The 19544-nt window shown below is 35.2% G+C and overlaps 1 protein-coding gene across 4 annotated transcripts in view; it reads left to right on the top strand.

The window, feature by feature from the left end:
- Positions 1-19544, top strand: part of LOC108966337 (syndecan) — a 471998-nt gene that overhangs the window by 351916 nt on the left and 100538 nt on the right. For all 4 annotated transcript variants that reach the window (XM_018929188.1, XM_018929190.1, XM_018929189.1 and 1 more), the window contains exon 3: positions 13319-13441. In XM_018929188.1, coding sequence (XP_018784733.1) covers positions 13319-13441 — 123 coding nt within the window. The remainder of the gene's footprint in view (positions 1-13318; positions 13442-19544) is intronic.

Below are 19544 nucleotides of genomic sequence, written 5' to 3'. Positions count from 1 at the left end.
GTCCTTTAACTTGGTTAACAGCCCCTTAACCCACTTTTTTTTGGTCGCTCTCCCATCGTATAAGTACAGTATTGTGCAAATTTCAGCATGTCCTTTGGAAGTATGCAAAGCTGATGATCTCGCCTCAAATTGAGTTCGTGCATTATTGTTGACTTTAAAGCAGCATTTTTCTGTGTGCTTGAGGAACTTTGTGTACTTGGCAGGTGTTAAAAGAGAAGCAGAGTACATTGCGCTGCATCTCATTTGCGTAAACTACAGCAATGGCCGAAAACGAAAATATCAACTGCATTTGGTGCTCCTCAAAAATTAAGAGGCATATATTCGAAAGCTATTCATCTTATCAAAGTTCAGTACGTTGGGTAAAAAATTAGCGGTTATTTTTAAAAGCGCAATGTCTTTTACCTTTAGAGACATGTGCGGCATTCATTAAGTTGCCTTTTATCCCCCATATAGCTCTGCAACATATTTGGCGACATCATGTTGAAAGCCACCGATGCCATCCCGGCTTTAGTTGAATCCTTTGGGAGAACGTTGAAGATCTTGACTGTTCAGATGACATCAGCTTAATCTCTTCAAAGTGAAGAGAAAGACCAAATCAACCTTATCAGCGAGTCAAACAAAGCTGGTCTAAAATTTAATAATTCAAAGGCCAAAGCAATAAATATTGTGATAACCAACACCTTGTCAAAGAGCGTGAAAGGTTTTTGTCCTTAAATATCTGAAGAAATTATAAAACTCTGGTAGTACATTCCAAAATACAGCACTTTAGGTGAGATACGGGGAAAACCGGATGAGATAGACCAGCAAGAACTGAAATGGAGCCCACAAGGCCGCCAGAAGCGCTGAACGCCTAAGCAAACCTCGAAATGCACGCCTAAAGGATTCTGAATCAATGGGGTAAACGCACAGCGAACGGAAATAATAATTCGGAACATGTTTGTCTTATGAGATTTCTTAACACTCATCAAAGCTTCATTAGTAATAATTATCATATTTCCTTTTAATTACGGTCATGCATTGAGCAGCTCCCATACACATCTCCCTTTAGTAGCATCTAATGGACTATCCATTTTAACTTTTAATATGAAAGCTTCTTTATTTGCCAACTGAACTAATTTTTACATGCTCGCATATGAAGTAATTTTCCAAAAATAGACTATACCGTCCATTAAGGACAGACAAATTAGCTAATTCAGTGGCCTTACGAAGAGCTCTTAGTGGCATATAAAGACATAAAAATTTATCTATAAGCAAGACAAGCAGAGCAGAAGCCATAAATGCAAGCCACAGCTGTACAAATAGATAAGCACTGTGTGTAGTAGCAGCAGCTGTTGCATACTTTTGTGCGCCAACACAAATTTTCCTGCATTTATACCAAGTACACTCCCAAGTGTAATTTACAAGCAGTTTGCGGCATTTTTAAGCTTGACATGGCTGCAAAAGCAATTTGCCAGGCATGTCAGTGTATGCATGTAGTGGTGCATGTATGCAAGAATATGCATTTTCATATTTAAGAGTTTATGCGAAGCAAAGCTGTGAGCAAAACACAATCATTAGTATGTGTACATGTTTTCAAATATATTAAAATGCAGTAGTGTATGTGAAGCTGGTGCGAAAAATGTTCTAATTATGCCCAACACGAATGCGCAGCGGCACTGCAGTGGGAGTTAAGCAGCACTTAAAATGAAGAAATAATGCTTTGCTGCTGTGAGCACGCTACACATTTTGCGCAAGTCCTAAGCGCATTAAGTCTACCTCTTTTTTTGGTTGCCTAACATTTGGCGCTTGTGAGTGGAGATCGCCTTTGCGAAGCGAAAACGAATCATACATAGCATATTAAGTTGCGTGGTATATCTGCTTTGCTTTTGAGCATCTTTGCCCGAAATGCCTAAAAGCATACTACAGCATTTCCGTTAATAAGCACACAATTGAGACAGCAATTTCTCAAACGACTTCAAGTGTGAGCTGAGGAGCACTAAGGCGTACGAAAATACATGAGCACTTACATAGACTAAACAGCACGAGCGCCTGTTGATATGCAATGTTTATTGAAAAAATTATTTAAAGATTGAAAGAAGAGTTAAAAATAACATACTGTATTAAATTATAAATTTTGAAGCAAAAACATAAAAAATATTTTAGCAAGAGACTAGAAACACACTAGTTGAAAAACAGTAAGTTTAGGATGAGTCCTTAAACTAGAAATTAAGCTGCTAGAAAGCCGAAAACTGTAGAATTTTAGGTAATACATATACAACGAACTAGTAACAAACTAGTTACAAAGTCACCAGTTTCGGGTGGGTTCACAAAATTGCATGCATAATGCTTTATTTAATCATAAATTCCTACTTTCTCAACAACACGACACATTTCATGTTACTAATATATTTTTATTCGGCGCTCCATTAAAATTTTCCTGCTGAAAATAGATTTGTTTCACTGAGCCACCACACTTCCCAACACTAACACAGCTGGCCACAGCAACATTTACAAATATTTAATAAACATAAATCATCGCAACTCTGCTGCGGTTTGATTTTGCTCCACAATTTTTTGTTTCATATTTGTTTTTGTTTATAATATTTTTTTTTGGTTGTTGCATAACACTAGGTGCTGGCAGCACGCTGCATTGCAGTAGCCTAGAAACCATGCAAAACAAGTGCTAAAATATTTGCATACACACATTAAGGCGTATACGTTCCATGAGTGGAGTATGTGCTGTGGTCTACTTTTCGGCGCTAACACCATTTATTGCTGACAAACAGTGATTTCAGCGGGTTTGCTCTGCTGCCACTTCCATGTGAAAGCATATTTATTTATTTTTTTTATGTACCGTTATTTGCTGCAATTTTTTGTAGCGCACTTCAATGAGAAAAATTTCTCTTTTCCGGCAACACAACTTTTTTCGCATTTACACACTCGTGCCGCATGCAGCTTGCCACATTCTCATAGAATATGTTTGTTTGTGCAATATTTTGCAACAGTTCATTTAATATCAGTTTTGTGAGCGCAAAACCAAAGCGCAATTTCACTGAAATGAAATGCAAAACATTTGGATTTTTCGATTTTTCGCTTTGAGTAAATATGATTCACAAAAATATTGGGTTTAAAGCAAACATTGTCGAAATTGGATATATTTCATGCAGCTCTCCAACCAACTGTTTGAGTATTTAAAATATTCATTTCACTCTTTTCTGTTGCATTCACTTTTGTGGTTGCTCAAAATATTTTCCAAATATTTATTTACTTAGTTTAATATTTTGATATGTTTATTTATTTATGGCTAAGCGTGTGTTTGTGCCTTGCAGCATAAATTGATAAGCAAACATTTACAGAGATGCCTGTCAGTTGCAGTGCTAAAATGAAAAAATTCTTTTTTTTTCATAAATGCTCGCTTGGCAGCTTTGATTTAATAAATAGCAAACATTCATTCATGTATATAACCATTTTCATTGGAGTTGCAATTGATTTCTATTTGCAATTTATTTAAAAACCGAATTTTCAGAAGATCTATTTATTTAATTAACTAAAAACATAAATGAAATGTGGTCAAATTAGTGTAAGTAAGTAAATTTGGAAACATAAATTGTCTCTAAAGACTCTCTTTGAAGAATTACTTCAATTTCTACATCGTTAAGCTAAAAAATAATTCAAAAATTATGAAAAAAACACAAAAATTAATACAATTATTTAGTTTATTATAGCTTGAAAGAAATTGTCAACAGAAAGTTTAATTTTATTTGCTTAATTTAAAACATATAATAAATATGCTAAAAATCGAGTAAACATATTACAAATACAACTTTTTTTAAGTCATTACCGCTGATTGCAGTTTTAAGAATTCCCTTGTACTTAAGCAATGAAAAAGTATATATTCAGGGCCTTTAAACACGTCGAACAACTCGGGGTAATGCCATCCTGGAAAGCTAGGTCTCCATGTCGTCTGACGATCGACGAATGGATCTCCGGTATCCGGTTCGGCTCCTATGGACGACTCTGAAAACTTGTAAACTCAATGCTCAATGCTCATGCTGGCTATGAAATACTTTAGCAGCGTCACTTTATATTATTTGGAAAGCACTGATATCTCTTAGTGCCGACGGCCTGTGCACCGGCTTATTTGTCTGAGATATTTTTGATAGTCGAGAGCCTGAATTAATAATGTTGCCGCATATAATAAAACCGATTTTATCACCTTTGCGATCGCCGGCTGGAACCTAGTATTTTATTCGCTTTACCTGCAGTATATTAAATTTGAGCCTTGAGTATATAATTACTCCCAGATACTTTGTTTGTGGCTGTGAATGAATTTAACACTTCCCTATATTTTTTTTCTCCATTACTCTAGTACTCATGAACAAGACTTATGCCTTTTGCCCAGCAAGTTCTAAATACATGCAGGGGAACCATAAAAGCATGAATCCGCTTGCAAATAAAAAAAAACGCATTTTTTGTGTCTTGTGAGGTTCATTTAAAGAAGCAGTTTACTTAATAAGTAAATAAAAATGATGGTTGATTTGTAACTGATGTGATTAGGGGTATAGTGTACTTGAATTTACGAATATAACCAATCAACTTTTACTGTCACTTTCGCGTTTAGCAACCCAAAATTAGCAAGAACAGCTGCGTAAATCACAGTCGCAAAATGACTGTAAACTAATGTAATGTGTGCAGTGTTCTTTTTATTCGAAAATGATTTTCTATGACTCTACCGATATTTCAACGATGCCAGTAATATTTTTAACGTCGATGCTCATGCACCACTTCTTCTATTTTATTGACGTCTTGACCATCAATTGATGTTAATGGCCGTCTCTTTTAATAATTTCTGCGAATCAAGAGCATTTTCGCGTGACAAACAGTCATTTCCGAAGTTCTTCTCCAACATTCTTTACCATCCTTCCATACTTTAAACTACTTAAACTACTACTTTGGAAATTTTGACAAATTTTCTTATACAGTAGCATTTTATACTCATTTTTTCTGTTTAGAATTTATCTGAATTCCTCTGCTTTCAATACCAAACTACTTTTGAGTATTCAAACATATGTATAATCACATCTAGGCATGCGGCAACTTGCTACAATTTGTGGACTTTAGATAATTTGTTGACTGTGACAGCAAAGGAAATGAAGAAATTGCATGTTTCTTGCGAAAGAAGTGCGAAACAAAAAGGAACAAAACGACGTGGATGTGTGAAAATTGCAAACAAATACTATACAGCACAAAACCAAAAAACAACAACAATATGTAATGAAAAACTACATACACGATGCAACTGCCACTCAAAGGTAACTGCAGCAACACTGCCATAGAATGGCATATAAAGCAAGTGATGGAAAGAAAAAGGAAACAAAAATGTAAAAAAAAAATACTTACAAAATAAAAATAAAGGAAGTAAACACAAAAACAAAAAAAAAAAAAAAAAAAAAAAAAAAAAAAAAAAAAAAAAAAAAAAAAAAAAAAAAAAAAAAAAATAGTAAAAAAAGGAAACTTGCTGGTACATAAAATACGAACTCCTGGCGCCGAGTAGAAAAGTTTTTGGCACAAAGCAAAACACGAGAAAACAACAACAGCAACACGCAGCGGAGCGACAATAAACAGGCGCAGCATTGCTGACAGCTGGCATGTGATGGCTGCCATTGGAGCTGCCTTTGGCGCTGCCACATAGCAATTTTCGCGCTGCCAGCAGTGTGGCAAGTGTGTTGTTTGTGTGTGTGTGTGTGGCAGAGACGGCCGGCAAACAAAGCGTTGCGCTAGAAATACGGTATGTTGTACCTTATTTTTCCAGCGATGTTGCATGCAACGCATTTAGTTGTAGCGGTTGTTGTTATTGTTGCCGCTTTTGTGCAACTAGGACGTGTTGATGGGCAACAAACGGCTTGGCTATGCTGCAAGCAATAGTTGGCATGTAGCATGTGGGGCATAAAACTTTAGTTGCAAGGAGGCAAGGTGGCAAGTGAGTGGTGTGGCACGAACGCGGCTATTGGCTTTACATTTACCATTCGAGGCAAGTGTCTGCTGCCAAACTGTGTTTTGTCGTCAGCGGCGCTTTAGTTTAACTGCGATCTTCTATGTATGTGTGTGTTAGTGGCACACACATACAGAAATTGCCGCAAACAAGGTGTAAATAACTGTCTGCAATACAAAAATGCATACAAGCTTCACGCCCACTTTTCAAGTGGCCATTCAGTGTTGCGTATATGTGTGTGTGGCACAAATGCAACTTTGCACTTATAAATGCACCTTTGTCTGTCTGCCAATCTGCTTGCCTGTCTGTCACCAGCAGCCGCTAGTTTGCTCACCTTTGCATGCGTCCTTGCAACACAACTCCTTCGCCACAGTTAACCTCGCTTATTCATGCTTTTCGCTTGTGTGACTCCTCACACCCATTTGTTTGTGCCATCCACACACACACACACACTAACTTCTAACTACACTCCTTGGCTAAGCAATTTTCGCACATTCACCTTTTGCATTTTTCATCACTCGCCTTTGTACACGTTGCAACAGCAATGTCTGCTGCACATTTTCCACAAGTGTTGCCGCGGTTTAACTTTTTTTTTTTCTTTACAACGTCATATACTTATTATATGTGCTTGAGGTTGTTGCATGCAACATTGAAGTTTCTGCGGTTTTTTGCATAAAGTTTTTTGTTGCTGTTTTTGCTGTGTCGAAAATAATTTGTTGCAATTGCCGCTGAGTCAGACACATGACAACTTTCGGTGCTTTAACTTAAGTTGATACTGAAGGTTTTGTCTGCGGTTTTTATGGCGTAGAGATAAGCTTTCGGAGGAAACAAGCAGATGGTTGCAAGCAGAAGAGAAAAAAATTTAAGAATCTGTGAGGGAGTGACTACTGGTGATAGACGCGCGGTTAGTTTCAGGTTGAAAAATATTTGTGGTGGTAGTTTTGGCTGCAAAAATAAATGCTGCTTGATTATAAGAAATGGCAACTGGTTGATTTTTGAGAAAGTTTCTTGTTATTCCGCATTGAATTTTGAGTTAAAAAATACAAATGTGATGTAGTATTTTTGAATTCGTAAATAATGCAGCTTCAAGTTTAATTGCAAAACGTTAACTTTTCTGTAACAATTTGACTAGTAATATTTTATACGATAATATATTTATTTTTAATTTTTTAAATTTAAATTAAGATATGTTTTCAAAAATATCTGGTTTTTACGCCGTTTAATTTTTGTGCAGATACCTTCTCAAATAAAAAATTTTCCATACAAGCATTTGAATTTGATCGTTCAGTTTGTATGGTAGTCTCTCTCTTCTAGTAGTTCGGTACCGTCGGTACTGAGAAATGAGCGGTATCATGGAAAGGAAAGAACGTATGCAAAATTTCAGACAGATAACTGAAACACTGAGGGACTAGCTCGCGTATAGATGAAAGGACAGACGTGTTCCGGCTTACGGGGCATCTCGACAGGATAGAATTTATAGAATACTACCTGTATTGCCGTGCCTATTGCCTGTGAAGACTCCACATTGCTCATTGCTTATTATATGTGATCTGGTCTACGAAAAGGGAGCGAAAACTAGTGTTCTTGGAAAGAGCCGTTAAAAATAAACAACTCGTTTCGTCAGTTCGAATCATCTAAAAAGTGAAATTTAATTTTTTGACACCTAAGCCCCTTTTCCGTAGACCAGGTCACATATATAGAATATTAATTAGTTTGCCATATATTGTAAGCTATAAGCTGTTACTTCAGCAGTTTGACAGCGCAGTTTTTATTTTTATGAAAATTTTGAAGAGGCAACATATCCCATTTGCACATATGCCGACGGCATTTTCATTTCAGTAATATGAGGAATGAGCGAATTCTGCTTCAATACAGCTTTTTGCGCGGTCCAAAAGCATGTCGAACGAGTGTTTTAGCTCTTTGGCCATATCAGGTAAATACGGGGAGTAGTTAATGGTTAAAATGTGATTTCTGTTCAAATAATCGTTCACAATGACGAACTTCGAATGTTGGATTTTTGGTCGTCAGTCAATTTGTGCAGAACAAACCGTGCACACACCTTTCATTAGCCCAAATGTTCGGCCAAAATGCGACAAGTCGATATTTTGGAGATGCTCAATTCGATATTCATGAATTTCAATAATGATTTCGGCAATTTTTGATGAATTCTCGCACAGTTTCGATGGAATTTCCAGTGATCACGGATTTTGATTGGCCCATATGATGATCCTCATTTATGTACTCACGAGGACTTTGAAAACGTTGAAACCACTCGTGCACTCTGTTGCGGGATAAGCAAACATCGCCATAAACTTTTTTCGTCAGAAACGTCTCGTGAAAAGTTTTACCAATTTAAAAACAAAATCTAATGTTGGCTCTTTTTTCGAAGCTCATTTTCGCACCGATAACACAAGCATACTGATAACCAAAACACAATAACTTCACTTCCAACTTCCAATTTATGAAATGTCATGAAAATGTCACTGGACAATTAGACGTTTTTCTGTGGAGATATGTAAAGTGGACCACGACGCTTCGTTTCAGACTTGGGAGAAAAGATCACATCACTGGGTACTATCTGATGAGCCTACTTAAGTCATGAAAAAATTTTTTTGCAGAAGCAAAGTGCCATTTTATTCAAAGGATAACAATGACATGGAAAATTTAAAGCAATACGAAATATTTATGATTGAAGACTTGACCTCTGAGAGCTTCTCCATTCTTTTAAATACCATCAATACATTGTATATAAAAAAGTTGTAATTATAAGCGAAATACCAATGAATCAAAGAAAATTGTTGAAAATGAAAAAAAATCGGAAAAACTTAACGAGCTTCCTTTGCAAAAATCAGCTTAAATAACAATAAAAGCAAAAAATAACAAAATTATTCAAGATTTTCCGCCGCATAAAGCCACAGTGTATAATAAGAAAACTGCAAAGGTCTCTCAAGACCACACAACAACTTGACGTGTGCCTGCCAGCAAAGCAGAGAAATTCACACAACAAAGTTAAAGGAAGAAAGGCCAAAAAAAGTTAAGAAAAAAAAGCAAAAACAAAAACTTTTGCTGAATACCGGTAATACAAAATACTTAATATGTATGCTGCTATGCACCCAACTGTATAGTACTTGCCGCCCACCAACACGTATCACGAGCAACTTAACTGCTTACCGAGTAGTTAGCAAGAAGCACAGTGCCAACTTCTTTTGAATTGCAGCCAACTTTGTGAATACCGGAAATTTTCTTAACATTTTGACATTTACTACACCCAACAGGCCAGGCCGACTAAGGGGAGAATGGGAGAATGTGTGTGCACTGAAAAACTGCTGTGGCACAACTTGAAGCCTGGCGGAGCAACCACACGGCACTGCAAGCGCCGCAATGCCAACCACAAAAGCTTTGCGCTAAGAAATGCTTTACTAACAACTTGCCTTGTGCTACACAAGCAAGGCTTTAAGAGACATGTATATTTATATATATAACTACTTTATACTTTTCGCTTTAACTCGCTGTCTGTCTGCCTTAGCGCTGTGTGGCAACAACTTTTCACGAGACTTCCGTCTCAGCTTGCACGCTCGCTCATAAACTGTGGATAATTTGCCGACGTCGGCATGCCGGTGAATGGCAGGCGTATAGCCGCAACGCCGTCAAAACGGTGAAGAGGAAAACTTTGCATTTCATCAGCAAGCCGTAAGTTGCATAAACAAATTAATGATGTTGCACGGCAAACTTCTCGCCGTTACGAAAGTGGTATGTCAGTAAACCGCAGCTTTATTGGGCTGCGCGCCTTCTTTATGCATTTTGCTGCTGTCTTTATATCGCTGCGCCACCGACACACCGCCGCAGTCGTTACTTGTTGTTGGTGGGCCGGCAAGTATGCTATAATTACTTTTTTTTCGCGCAAAGCAGGCAAAGATAATGAAAAATAGCACCAGCAACTTGCCACATTCATGTTGCATGCCAACTTTTCTGCGCCTGTTTCCGACTTCCTTTTCACTTTAACAAGCAAAAAAAATTGAAAAGGAAATAAGAAAAATAATGTAAAGCAGAAATAATTAATAAAACAACAATAAAAACAAGTTTGAACAACGAGCTCGACGACTTCTTTAAGCAACTTCATACTTGTGCCTGCTTTATGCCAACCAAAGACGTGTGAAAACCGCAGGCAGGGGCGCACAGACGGTGGCAGCGCTTGTTTTTAATTATCTGTCCGTGTTGCATGCAACGCCGGCATAGTGCATTCACCACAATACAGCGATTGTGATGGCGTTCATGACGGCTGTGTTGCATGCGCATGGATTTGTATGCGCTCAAATAGCATGCGGCATACTTATCGGCGCGAATTATAACAAATTTTATTGCCGCGGGCGTTAATTTGTTTTTTGTTGCCGTTATTGTTGTTGCATATTCACGCAATAACAGTGTAAATTATATGAATATCAACGCATTGACTGCTTGCATAAATACATTACTATAATATTGTGTAGCATACATGCAGGCGCACTTGTGCTTGCTTGCGACATCAACAATTCACGCATTGAATTGCATAATTAAAATACACAAGTAATTGTTGTCGCGCAGTTTACCATGAAAATTGTTTTTTTGCGGTTTCACAGGCCGCAAGTGCGCATTTGTGTTGTGTGAAGCGCCTAACAGCATGCTACATGCATGACAATGACGGAGCAAGTGGTGTTAATGAATACAGAGCGACATTTAAATGTGTGGGCGTGCATTGGTATATGCATTGACACGTTCAACCGCCATAAATGCATTTACACATTCGGCGTTGTGGCGCCTAAAACTATGCAGGCTATACATATATATTGCATATTTCAAGCGCAAGCCAACATAGCGGAATGTGAGTAGCTACTTTATTCAATGTCCATAACATTATTTGGTGTTGAATTAAAATTTCTTAAATTATGCTGCATACTTACAGGCGCTTTAACGAATTTATACAAATTTTCAAATTTTTCTGTGAGATTGTAAGTGCCGCTGTTCATAATTCATGTTTTCCATGCCATTGACTTTCGTTGACTTGGCACTTTCATTTAATTCTGCTCTTTTCCTCTTTATCGGCTTTTGAATATTAAGTGAGTGTAGCAGCGTTAAGGCAATGCTTCCGAGTGATGTTCATTTCTTGTTGCTTTTTTGTGTATTTTTGTATTTTAGTTGCTGTTGTCAGCGCTTGCTATTTGCGCACCCCGAAAAGTTGTGTGCTATCTCTAGTAATTTCCCGTCAATCTCGCTCGGCTGTTTATAATATGCATCGAAGTACTTTCATATTGATAAGCAAACAGCGCATTTGGCAAACGAAACACCGCGTAGCACGTTGGAGCAAATGTAGCCACTGAAGTGTAAATGCGCTAAAGTGACAAGCAAAAAAGCAGCAGACGCCAAACAAATAGAACAACAAAATCAACTGTTTTCCGTTCAGTGCCGCCCTTCAGCAGCAAAGCACATACACTGCTTTGTTTATGAGTTGCAATACCGGTCTCTTTCTAACATCTTTTTATGTGTCTATTGCTGCGCCTAAATGTATGCCAAACAGCCAACTCAATCATCTATATTTGTGCGCTTCATTGGCTTTTGCCAGCGAGCTTTGGATGATTTATGTTGCGCAATCACGGTGTTGATTTGGTTTTGAGCCTTTGGCCTTAAAAAATAAAAATTTCTCGTGAGTATTATAAATCATGCTCCTAAAAGCTTATAACTTTAATGGGTTTCTATTGATTTGCGAATATAATTTGACGATGTTTTTTTTTTTTTTTAAAGAAATTCCCACGTTTCTATAGCTCTGAGCCTATTTATGTTCATAAAGCGTAGCACAGTTTTATTTAAAATCCAAAAATTCCTTCATATTTATTTTGTTTATTTTTTATATGATGGCAACTCTTTACAATAATTATGAGAAGAATAGTATCTACACAAGCCGAGTTAAATTACTAGAAAATTTACTATATTAAGACTATACATACTATTATACATTATATATGTAAAATCTAATCATAAAACACGTATTAGATGTAAAGGCGATTTTGTATGTATGTATTTACTTCAACAAAGTTTTACATTTTATAAGAAACTGAAGAAAGTAGATAACCTATTAGGAAATAAATTTCTATATTTTCACTTTAAATAACTGCCAAACTGGAATAATTTACATGTTTCCTCAAAAATCTCAGTTTTTTATTGGGTAACTAATCCGACTGATTCCCTTTAAAACAATGGTTAACTCGTTCAAAACTGTTTCCTCAGCAACCTGTTCAGTAAGATTGCTGTGAAATAAAGCTTTTAAACAAAAGAATTATTTGTAGTAATTTTAGATTTGATTTAAAGAATGTAAATGTATCAATCGAAAAATTAAAACAACCTGCAAATCGATCTCATAAAATATTATTTCAATAAAATAAAGAAAACTATATTCACACATATCCCTCAATTATTCATATATTTGCTATTTTCACACATTATTTATTAAATAATTGCAAAACCAGTACGTGAAATAGTAACCGACACTTTTATTTGTTGAAAATACATAATAAACGCCAAAAAGTAGGCAATTTTTTTCATATTTCACATGAATAACTAATTTGTACATGCTTTTTAGCTGCGCTTCACAACAATTGATCACTGTAAGTAAAAAAATAATATAAATTATGCAAAGCCTACCAATCGGCGCCATACAATATGCAATGAAAAGCCATAAATATCAGCAAATAAATTATTGATATTGAAAGGAATACATGAAAATAATTTAAAAATGGAATGAAAATTGCCAAATACAGTGAATGCGCTCTACTTTTAATTCCTAATTGAAATACACTAATGGAATCAATGTCATTACTTGATAAATAATAAATATAATAATAATAATMAAAACTAGGTTGACCTACACAATCAAAAAACTTTTCATAACTCTATAGATACAAAATTTTTTGCAACATTTCAAACTTTTCTATAAATTCAAAAAACTTTGTATTTCCTCGGCACCTTGACACTAATGAGTGCCAGCGCTGTCTCCGTCTATCGCAAAATCCTAAAGGTATGGTAAGAAAACGCAGAGATGCCTAGCTTAAATCTTAGCAAGCAACAATTTATTCAAGGTACCATCGGAGGTGTGGAGGCTGTTTCTAAACTTTTCCACCTTCGAACTAAATCCTCTCAGCACTTGATTAATCAAAAAAACTTCCGTCAATGGATTGCTGAAAGTTGCATCAGAGCAAAGATGGATTTTGTTGCGCGATATTTTTACTCTGTTGCACATATATGTAATTTGTAGTATATAAGTTTGTATATAAGTTGTTCGTATTTATTTTAATTGCAAAACTTTTCTCCGCTTTGCAGAAGACTGTTAAACCATCACCAACATCGCCGTTGTCATCATCATCAGCGAGTCTCTCAGCAACGCCAAAAGACGAAATTTACATTGACGATGAGAGCATTGAGGGTTCAGGCGGTCGTGGCGGGGTAAGTTGTGTTTATGGCTGGTACTTTTTTATATTTGTTAGTGACATATTTAAATGTCTTCAGAATTTGTTGATGATCTTTAATGAGGTGCTGATGGAATTTGGGCTATGTCGAAGAAATTTAGTAATTTTTTTATATTATTGAAATGTAGTTGGAAAAAATTACCTATTTTTAAAATCGTAATGCAATAATACCTCAAACTGTGGAGAGCGCTATTTATATTTGTTGTGAAACTTATGGAGAACTGTTTTAAAACCAAAAATATGTAGACGCCTAAAGGTATGCCTCCGAAGAGAGAAATTCGATAATCAAAATATTAAGGCTTAAAAACTTTTTCAATAATGATTATTGATTATTTTTTGCGAAACTTGGGTAGAAAGAATTTTATAACTAAAACATTTTAAAATATATATATTGATAACTAGCACATTTTAAAATATTTATTTTATACACTATTTTTTGTTTCACCATATGTGGAACTTGGCAGAACTGTTTTTATGACGAAAGGGTGTGACACATAAAAGCATGGAGTTTAGATGCCATACTCCACGGAAAAGCAAAAAGAAGTATATCCTGAAATCCTGAAATTAAATTTTTTAAAAAGAACTGTGTCTTTATTAATCAATTGTATTCATTAATTTGTTGCCCAAAAGCAAATTTAAATAAGTATACGCTACTTAAGCTTCAAAGATTTTAATCGAAAAAATGTTGACTGCCAAAGGTAGGCTTTAACGACAGAGGAACCGAGTTATACAATGATATTTCCACTTTGAGTTGAATATTTACCCGAAATAGCCGAGTATAAACCTTTGAAGCTGAACTCCAAAACTCCTATACCTATTTCAGTATATTTATATATACATATGTAAAAAACAAATCGGGCAGTAAGCCATTAACTCAGCTTCATCTAACCACTTCTTCAGTAATGCATACATACTTCAGTACACCCACATTCATATTTCCTCTTCATTCCATATTTATTTGTAACATAAATACTTATCAGCCAAAATGTATGCTACACTACGTATAAAAAGCATGTTCAATTCAAATTGCAATTGGCGCTTGGCAGTTCGGAGTTCTTAATGTACGCTTGTACTCAATTCCAACAAACTCAACCTTCTTTTACCTTCTCTGATGCATGCAAACAGTTCTTGTACACTGTGGTACATGCATGCATAATACATATTTGGCTAAATACGTGTGTATTTCAGAGTGTTGTGGGTACCTGCATATGCCATAAAATACAGTTGTTGTCTTGCATGCGAGACATACTAAATATTTACTTGTCGTGTTAGGAAATGTTGCAATATTTCAAAAATACCAAATGAATATTCATTTAAACTGCGCTCGCATGTACAGTTACATGGCAAAATGTCTACGAAATATTATAAATATTAGATACTTGGCTTGGACTACTAATAACATCCGTATGCGATAAAGTCAATTAGACATGTTGCATTAGACGAAATGTGGGCTCGATTGCAAGCAATATGGCCTTAAATTTACTTTTCCAGCAGCGAATCATTGAAAATTTGAGCGAGTTTAATGATTTATTACAACAATTTTTTCATTTAATTTAATTTGGCGCACAAAAAACTATATAAAACTCTGATTTTCCACCATCTAATTTCGAAAACTTAAATTTGATTGCTTAACTCAAGACGCTAGCTTACACCTAGTATAACAACTACCACAAATTTAATTCTTTGTCAACGCATTAGCGACGCAATGCTCACTACTGTGCGCAATTTCAACTGCCTGAAACATAACGCTACACAAAGCACGATTTTATGCACTGCCAATTGCAGGAGGGTGCCTCTTTATCGACCATCATCACTTCAGAAACCTTTTACTCTACATCGTTTTATTACCAGTTATTCCCTTACTTCCTCTTCGCTATTTTATTGCTTGGTTTTACGCCTTCCTATCTTTCATTGTTTTAACTTTTGCTCCCATTGGCATCATTCACTGCACGGCAATCACAATTTAACTAGACCATGTGCCAGTTTCCTCCTGCAACATCCTGAGATAATTTTTAATGGCTCACCAAATGGTGGCCAGTGCAAAGAATCACTCTTGTGTATCAGACATGCTGTTTCCAGTGGTTGGCGAGGCACTTTTAATGTGCGCGAGTGCACCCGAGTGTGCGCTAGCTAGCTGAGAGAGGAGTGGAGACTGAGTTTCTTTGTTGGAAACCTTTCATTGCTGAGTTATTGGCTGTGGGCCAACGAGGCTGGACTTAAATAAACTACATGTACACGCTTGAAAATTTGGATTACGGAGAAAAGTGTTTTACAGTTGTTTTCGGTGTCTGAAATTAGTATTTTAAATTAAAGCAGGGTTGCATTTAAACCAAAATTTTTGATAAAAAATTAAAATTTTATGGTTTGCTAACTTTTTGTGTGGAAAATTACCCTATTCAAGAGGTGGTGAATATCAATGAAACTCACCAAGGTTCGTGGTGAATTCAAAAAAAAAAGCAGTTTGTAAGCGAATATAATATTATAAAAGAGCTTAAGTCGACTTAATAAATTTCTAACAGATTGATTTGAGACGCGAAGTTGCTATTTACATAAATATAATATTTCTAAGAAAACATAAATATAGTATTTGAATTCCTCAAATACTGCATGGCTTAAACGGAAATATTTTGCGTAAATTTAAATTGACTGAGTGGGTGTATAGATGTGAGTTGATCTTCCGTGATTGAAATTAGCTTTGGCAATTAAAGCAGGGTTGCATTTAAACAAAATGTTTAATAAAAAAAAAGATTGTCTGGTTTTCTGGGTATTTTTTATAATGTTTTTTTTTAAACAGACCATATTCAAAGTGTGGTGAATATCGATGAAACTCACCACACTTCGTGGTGAGTTTAATAAACAGCACAAATGGGTTTTCTGACATAGTAGTTTCTATTCAAATGTGTCCACTTTCAGTGTTGATGAATATTCACCAAGTTTAACTCAATTTTTGCAGGATTTGCCAAATATAACACGATTTATTAAAGAATAAAATAAAATCGCATTAATAAGTTAAGTGTCTTCTTTTCGAGCCTCGAATCAAAGGTTTGTATTTAATATATTTCCCGAATAAATCGCTGTACCTATACGCAAATATTTTTAGTAAGTTTAAATTTACTTAAAATGAGATATTCATATCAACGAGTTCGATACTCTAACTATTTATTTCTAAGATAACATTAATATGTGAACACTGCTTAAAAATATGTCAAACCATTTTAATTTAAGTAAAAAAAGTAAAAATGCTCAAATAATTCGAGACTCGAAGATGAAAAGCATTCAATTCTAGTGTAAATAAAATGGAATATTATATACAAACACTTACGGCTGTTATTAAAAAAAAATTTTTTTTTTAACACAATGTGCAATTTTTGTATGGAAAAGTATTCGTTTACCCATAAAATATATTTTTTACCAAAAAAGTTTCAAAGAACAAATTTGTTTCCTTAAAAAAAAAACAAATTAACAAAATAACCTTACCAAAAAATTAATTTTACATAAAAAACCAATAAAAATACTAAAAGCGAGTATTTTTGATCCCACTCCAATCAAAAAAATCAATTTACCACAGATCCTATATCGCACTCGGTCAATTGCGTTCGACCACCAGCTTTCAGAAAATGACAAAAAATCTAAATGAAAAGTCTAACACTCGCGACGCGCTCTTCACGCATTAAGGTCAAACAAAATCCACTCGAACCATCATGGCTTTATTGCTTCACCACTCGTAGCGCACTACAATTCAGGCTTTCGCCAAAGCGAAAAAAACGGTTTAAAACAAAAACAAAATTCTTCGAAAAAGTAATTTAATTAAATTGCATGTCATGTTTTCCCAACAGACGCGCCAGCAGCAACAGCAACGACAACTATTCGGTTTACCATCAGCAACGGTTTGACTTTGAGTTACGGTTATTTTTTATTTTTGTTGTTTTTGCTGTTTGTTCCGTTTGTTGTCAGTTCAAAATTAATTTAGTGGCCTCTCGCAAAACGCGTAGCATCAACACGCGCTGTCTGCTGCCCCACTTCGGCTGACACCGGGCGCTGCATGTGCCACAAAATGAAAACTAGCATAGGACTAGCAGTTCCGGACTGTTGACATCGTACATATGTATGTACAAACTTATATTTATTGCATATGTGTAGATATCTTATCCGCTTTTGTTTAAATTAATTAATCATATATAATATGGCGTGCCTCTGCGTGTCATGTAATTAAAACTACTAAATAATTAAGAGGTTTTCAATATGGGTTAGTTGGTTTCCAAACTGTGCTAAAATTATAGTTGCTGTTATTTGAAAATTGGTGGCAAAAACTTTTAGTAAGCAGTAGTGAAACCTAACGGTAAAGTTTCTATGAATTTTTGAGTTTTTTTTAAATTTAGCATAGTCTTTGTTTTCGAAAATGATCACTTTCGGGACGTGGTGAATATAGATAAAAATCTCATCACTTCGTGGTGATTTCAATAAGGATGACACAGTATGAACGTAGAGTTTTTATTTTCGAAAATTATTACTTTTCGGGTGTGGTGAATATGGAACAAACCCACCACACTTCATGGTAAATTCATGAAACATTGTGCAGTAGGTACGCAAAGGTTTTATTTTCTAAAATTACCCCTTTTCGGCCGCGATTAATAACGAAAAACTCACTCGAGACTTAATCAATGTGGGTTGAGGCTTCCGAAAGTCAAATATAATTGTTTGAAATACATTTGTCTACTTTTAGGCGGAAATTGTATGTATGCAGGCATATTTTCGCAGAAAAATAATTTATCAATATTATTATTTATTAATTTTGTTTCTTCATATTTTATTAACTAAAATTCATTAAATTCATAAATTTCCAAAATGAGCTAAATATTTTAATAAAGCAGTGAGTACACCTAAATTATAACCATATCCTTGATGTCTAAGCCATGCCCAATTCAGTTTAGGAAATGCGTCAGCTACACAGCCGACCTGCAAAATTATCAAATTTGTCGCTATATTTTACACAAATACACATACAAAACACACATCTAAACAAATGTACACTCTGCATATGCGAACTTTACCTCTATGAAAATGCCAACAGCTGTCAAAAATTGGTGGGTGGCTGCGTCAAAGGAAAAATAAAATGACAAACATACCGCAACTCAGCTCCACAATGTTCGAAAGTTTCGAGTGGCAGAGCGTGGTAATAAAATTATGAACTGCTTTGTGAAAATATACGACGATATTACCCCATATATTCGCATTCGTTGTGAGTAAGCGCCCACCAGAGACAGCTGGTTACACACCTGAGGCATAAACATATTTATATGGGTTATATGATTATTATGGCGCACATACAATATTTATGGCTGACACGAATTTCCAGTCAAATAGCTTTGAGGGAGAGCGCTGAGCATATATTGAGTTTAAGCTATGATGTTTAATGAGCTTTGCGTATTTACCGATATTTTTGATAAACACAAATTTTTTAATGAAATTTTGGAAGTTGAAATTTAATAGAATTGGGGGAATTTCTGTGGTACTGAGTAAAAATTTCACTACTGAATGAAATATTGTGAGGCGATGAGTGTTCTAAATAAATTAATAATAATTAAGAATGGCATTTTTTACACAACATGACGAAAATGCAAAACATTCATAAAAGATACTTTGCGTCGGAACCTCATTCGGTCCTAGGGAAGGTTAGGTTAGGTTATGACATAGGGCTCGTTGGATATCAATATAATGTAATTCATAAACTCTTAAAAGAAAGAGTTTGCGACTAAAAGTTGACCGTTTTTAAATGAGCTTGTTAATTCCAAATCTTAACATATGATTTATGAAGAGAGTTGCCACCATTCCTGATTAAAGTTGTAGCACATAATAACAAACAACAAATAAAAAGCCTTCATATTTTCAAAATGTGTCAATGAAACATAATTTTTTTTTGCGTATATTACTAAAATATGGCATTATTTTTTCAGAACTTTTCGTTATTCTTTTTTAACGACTTGCGAGTGAAGAAAAAATTCAAACAAAATACAGAGACGAAAATTTTTTAATTAAAATATTTTGTAGCAAAAATTTAAGACTTTATTGAAATTAAAAAA

This window comes from Bactrocera latifrons, unplaced genomic scaffold (genome assembly GCF_001853355.1).
Source record: "Bactrocera latifrons isolate USDA-ARS-PBARC rearing strain unplaced genomic scaffold, ASM185335v1 scaffold_159, whole genome shotgun sequence".
Taxonomy (NCBI): domain Eukaryota; kingdom Metazoa; phylum Arthropoda; class Insecta; order Diptera; family Tephritidae; genus Bactrocera; species Bactrocera latifrons.
This window is presented reverse-complemented; position numbering and strand designations above follow the sequence as displayed.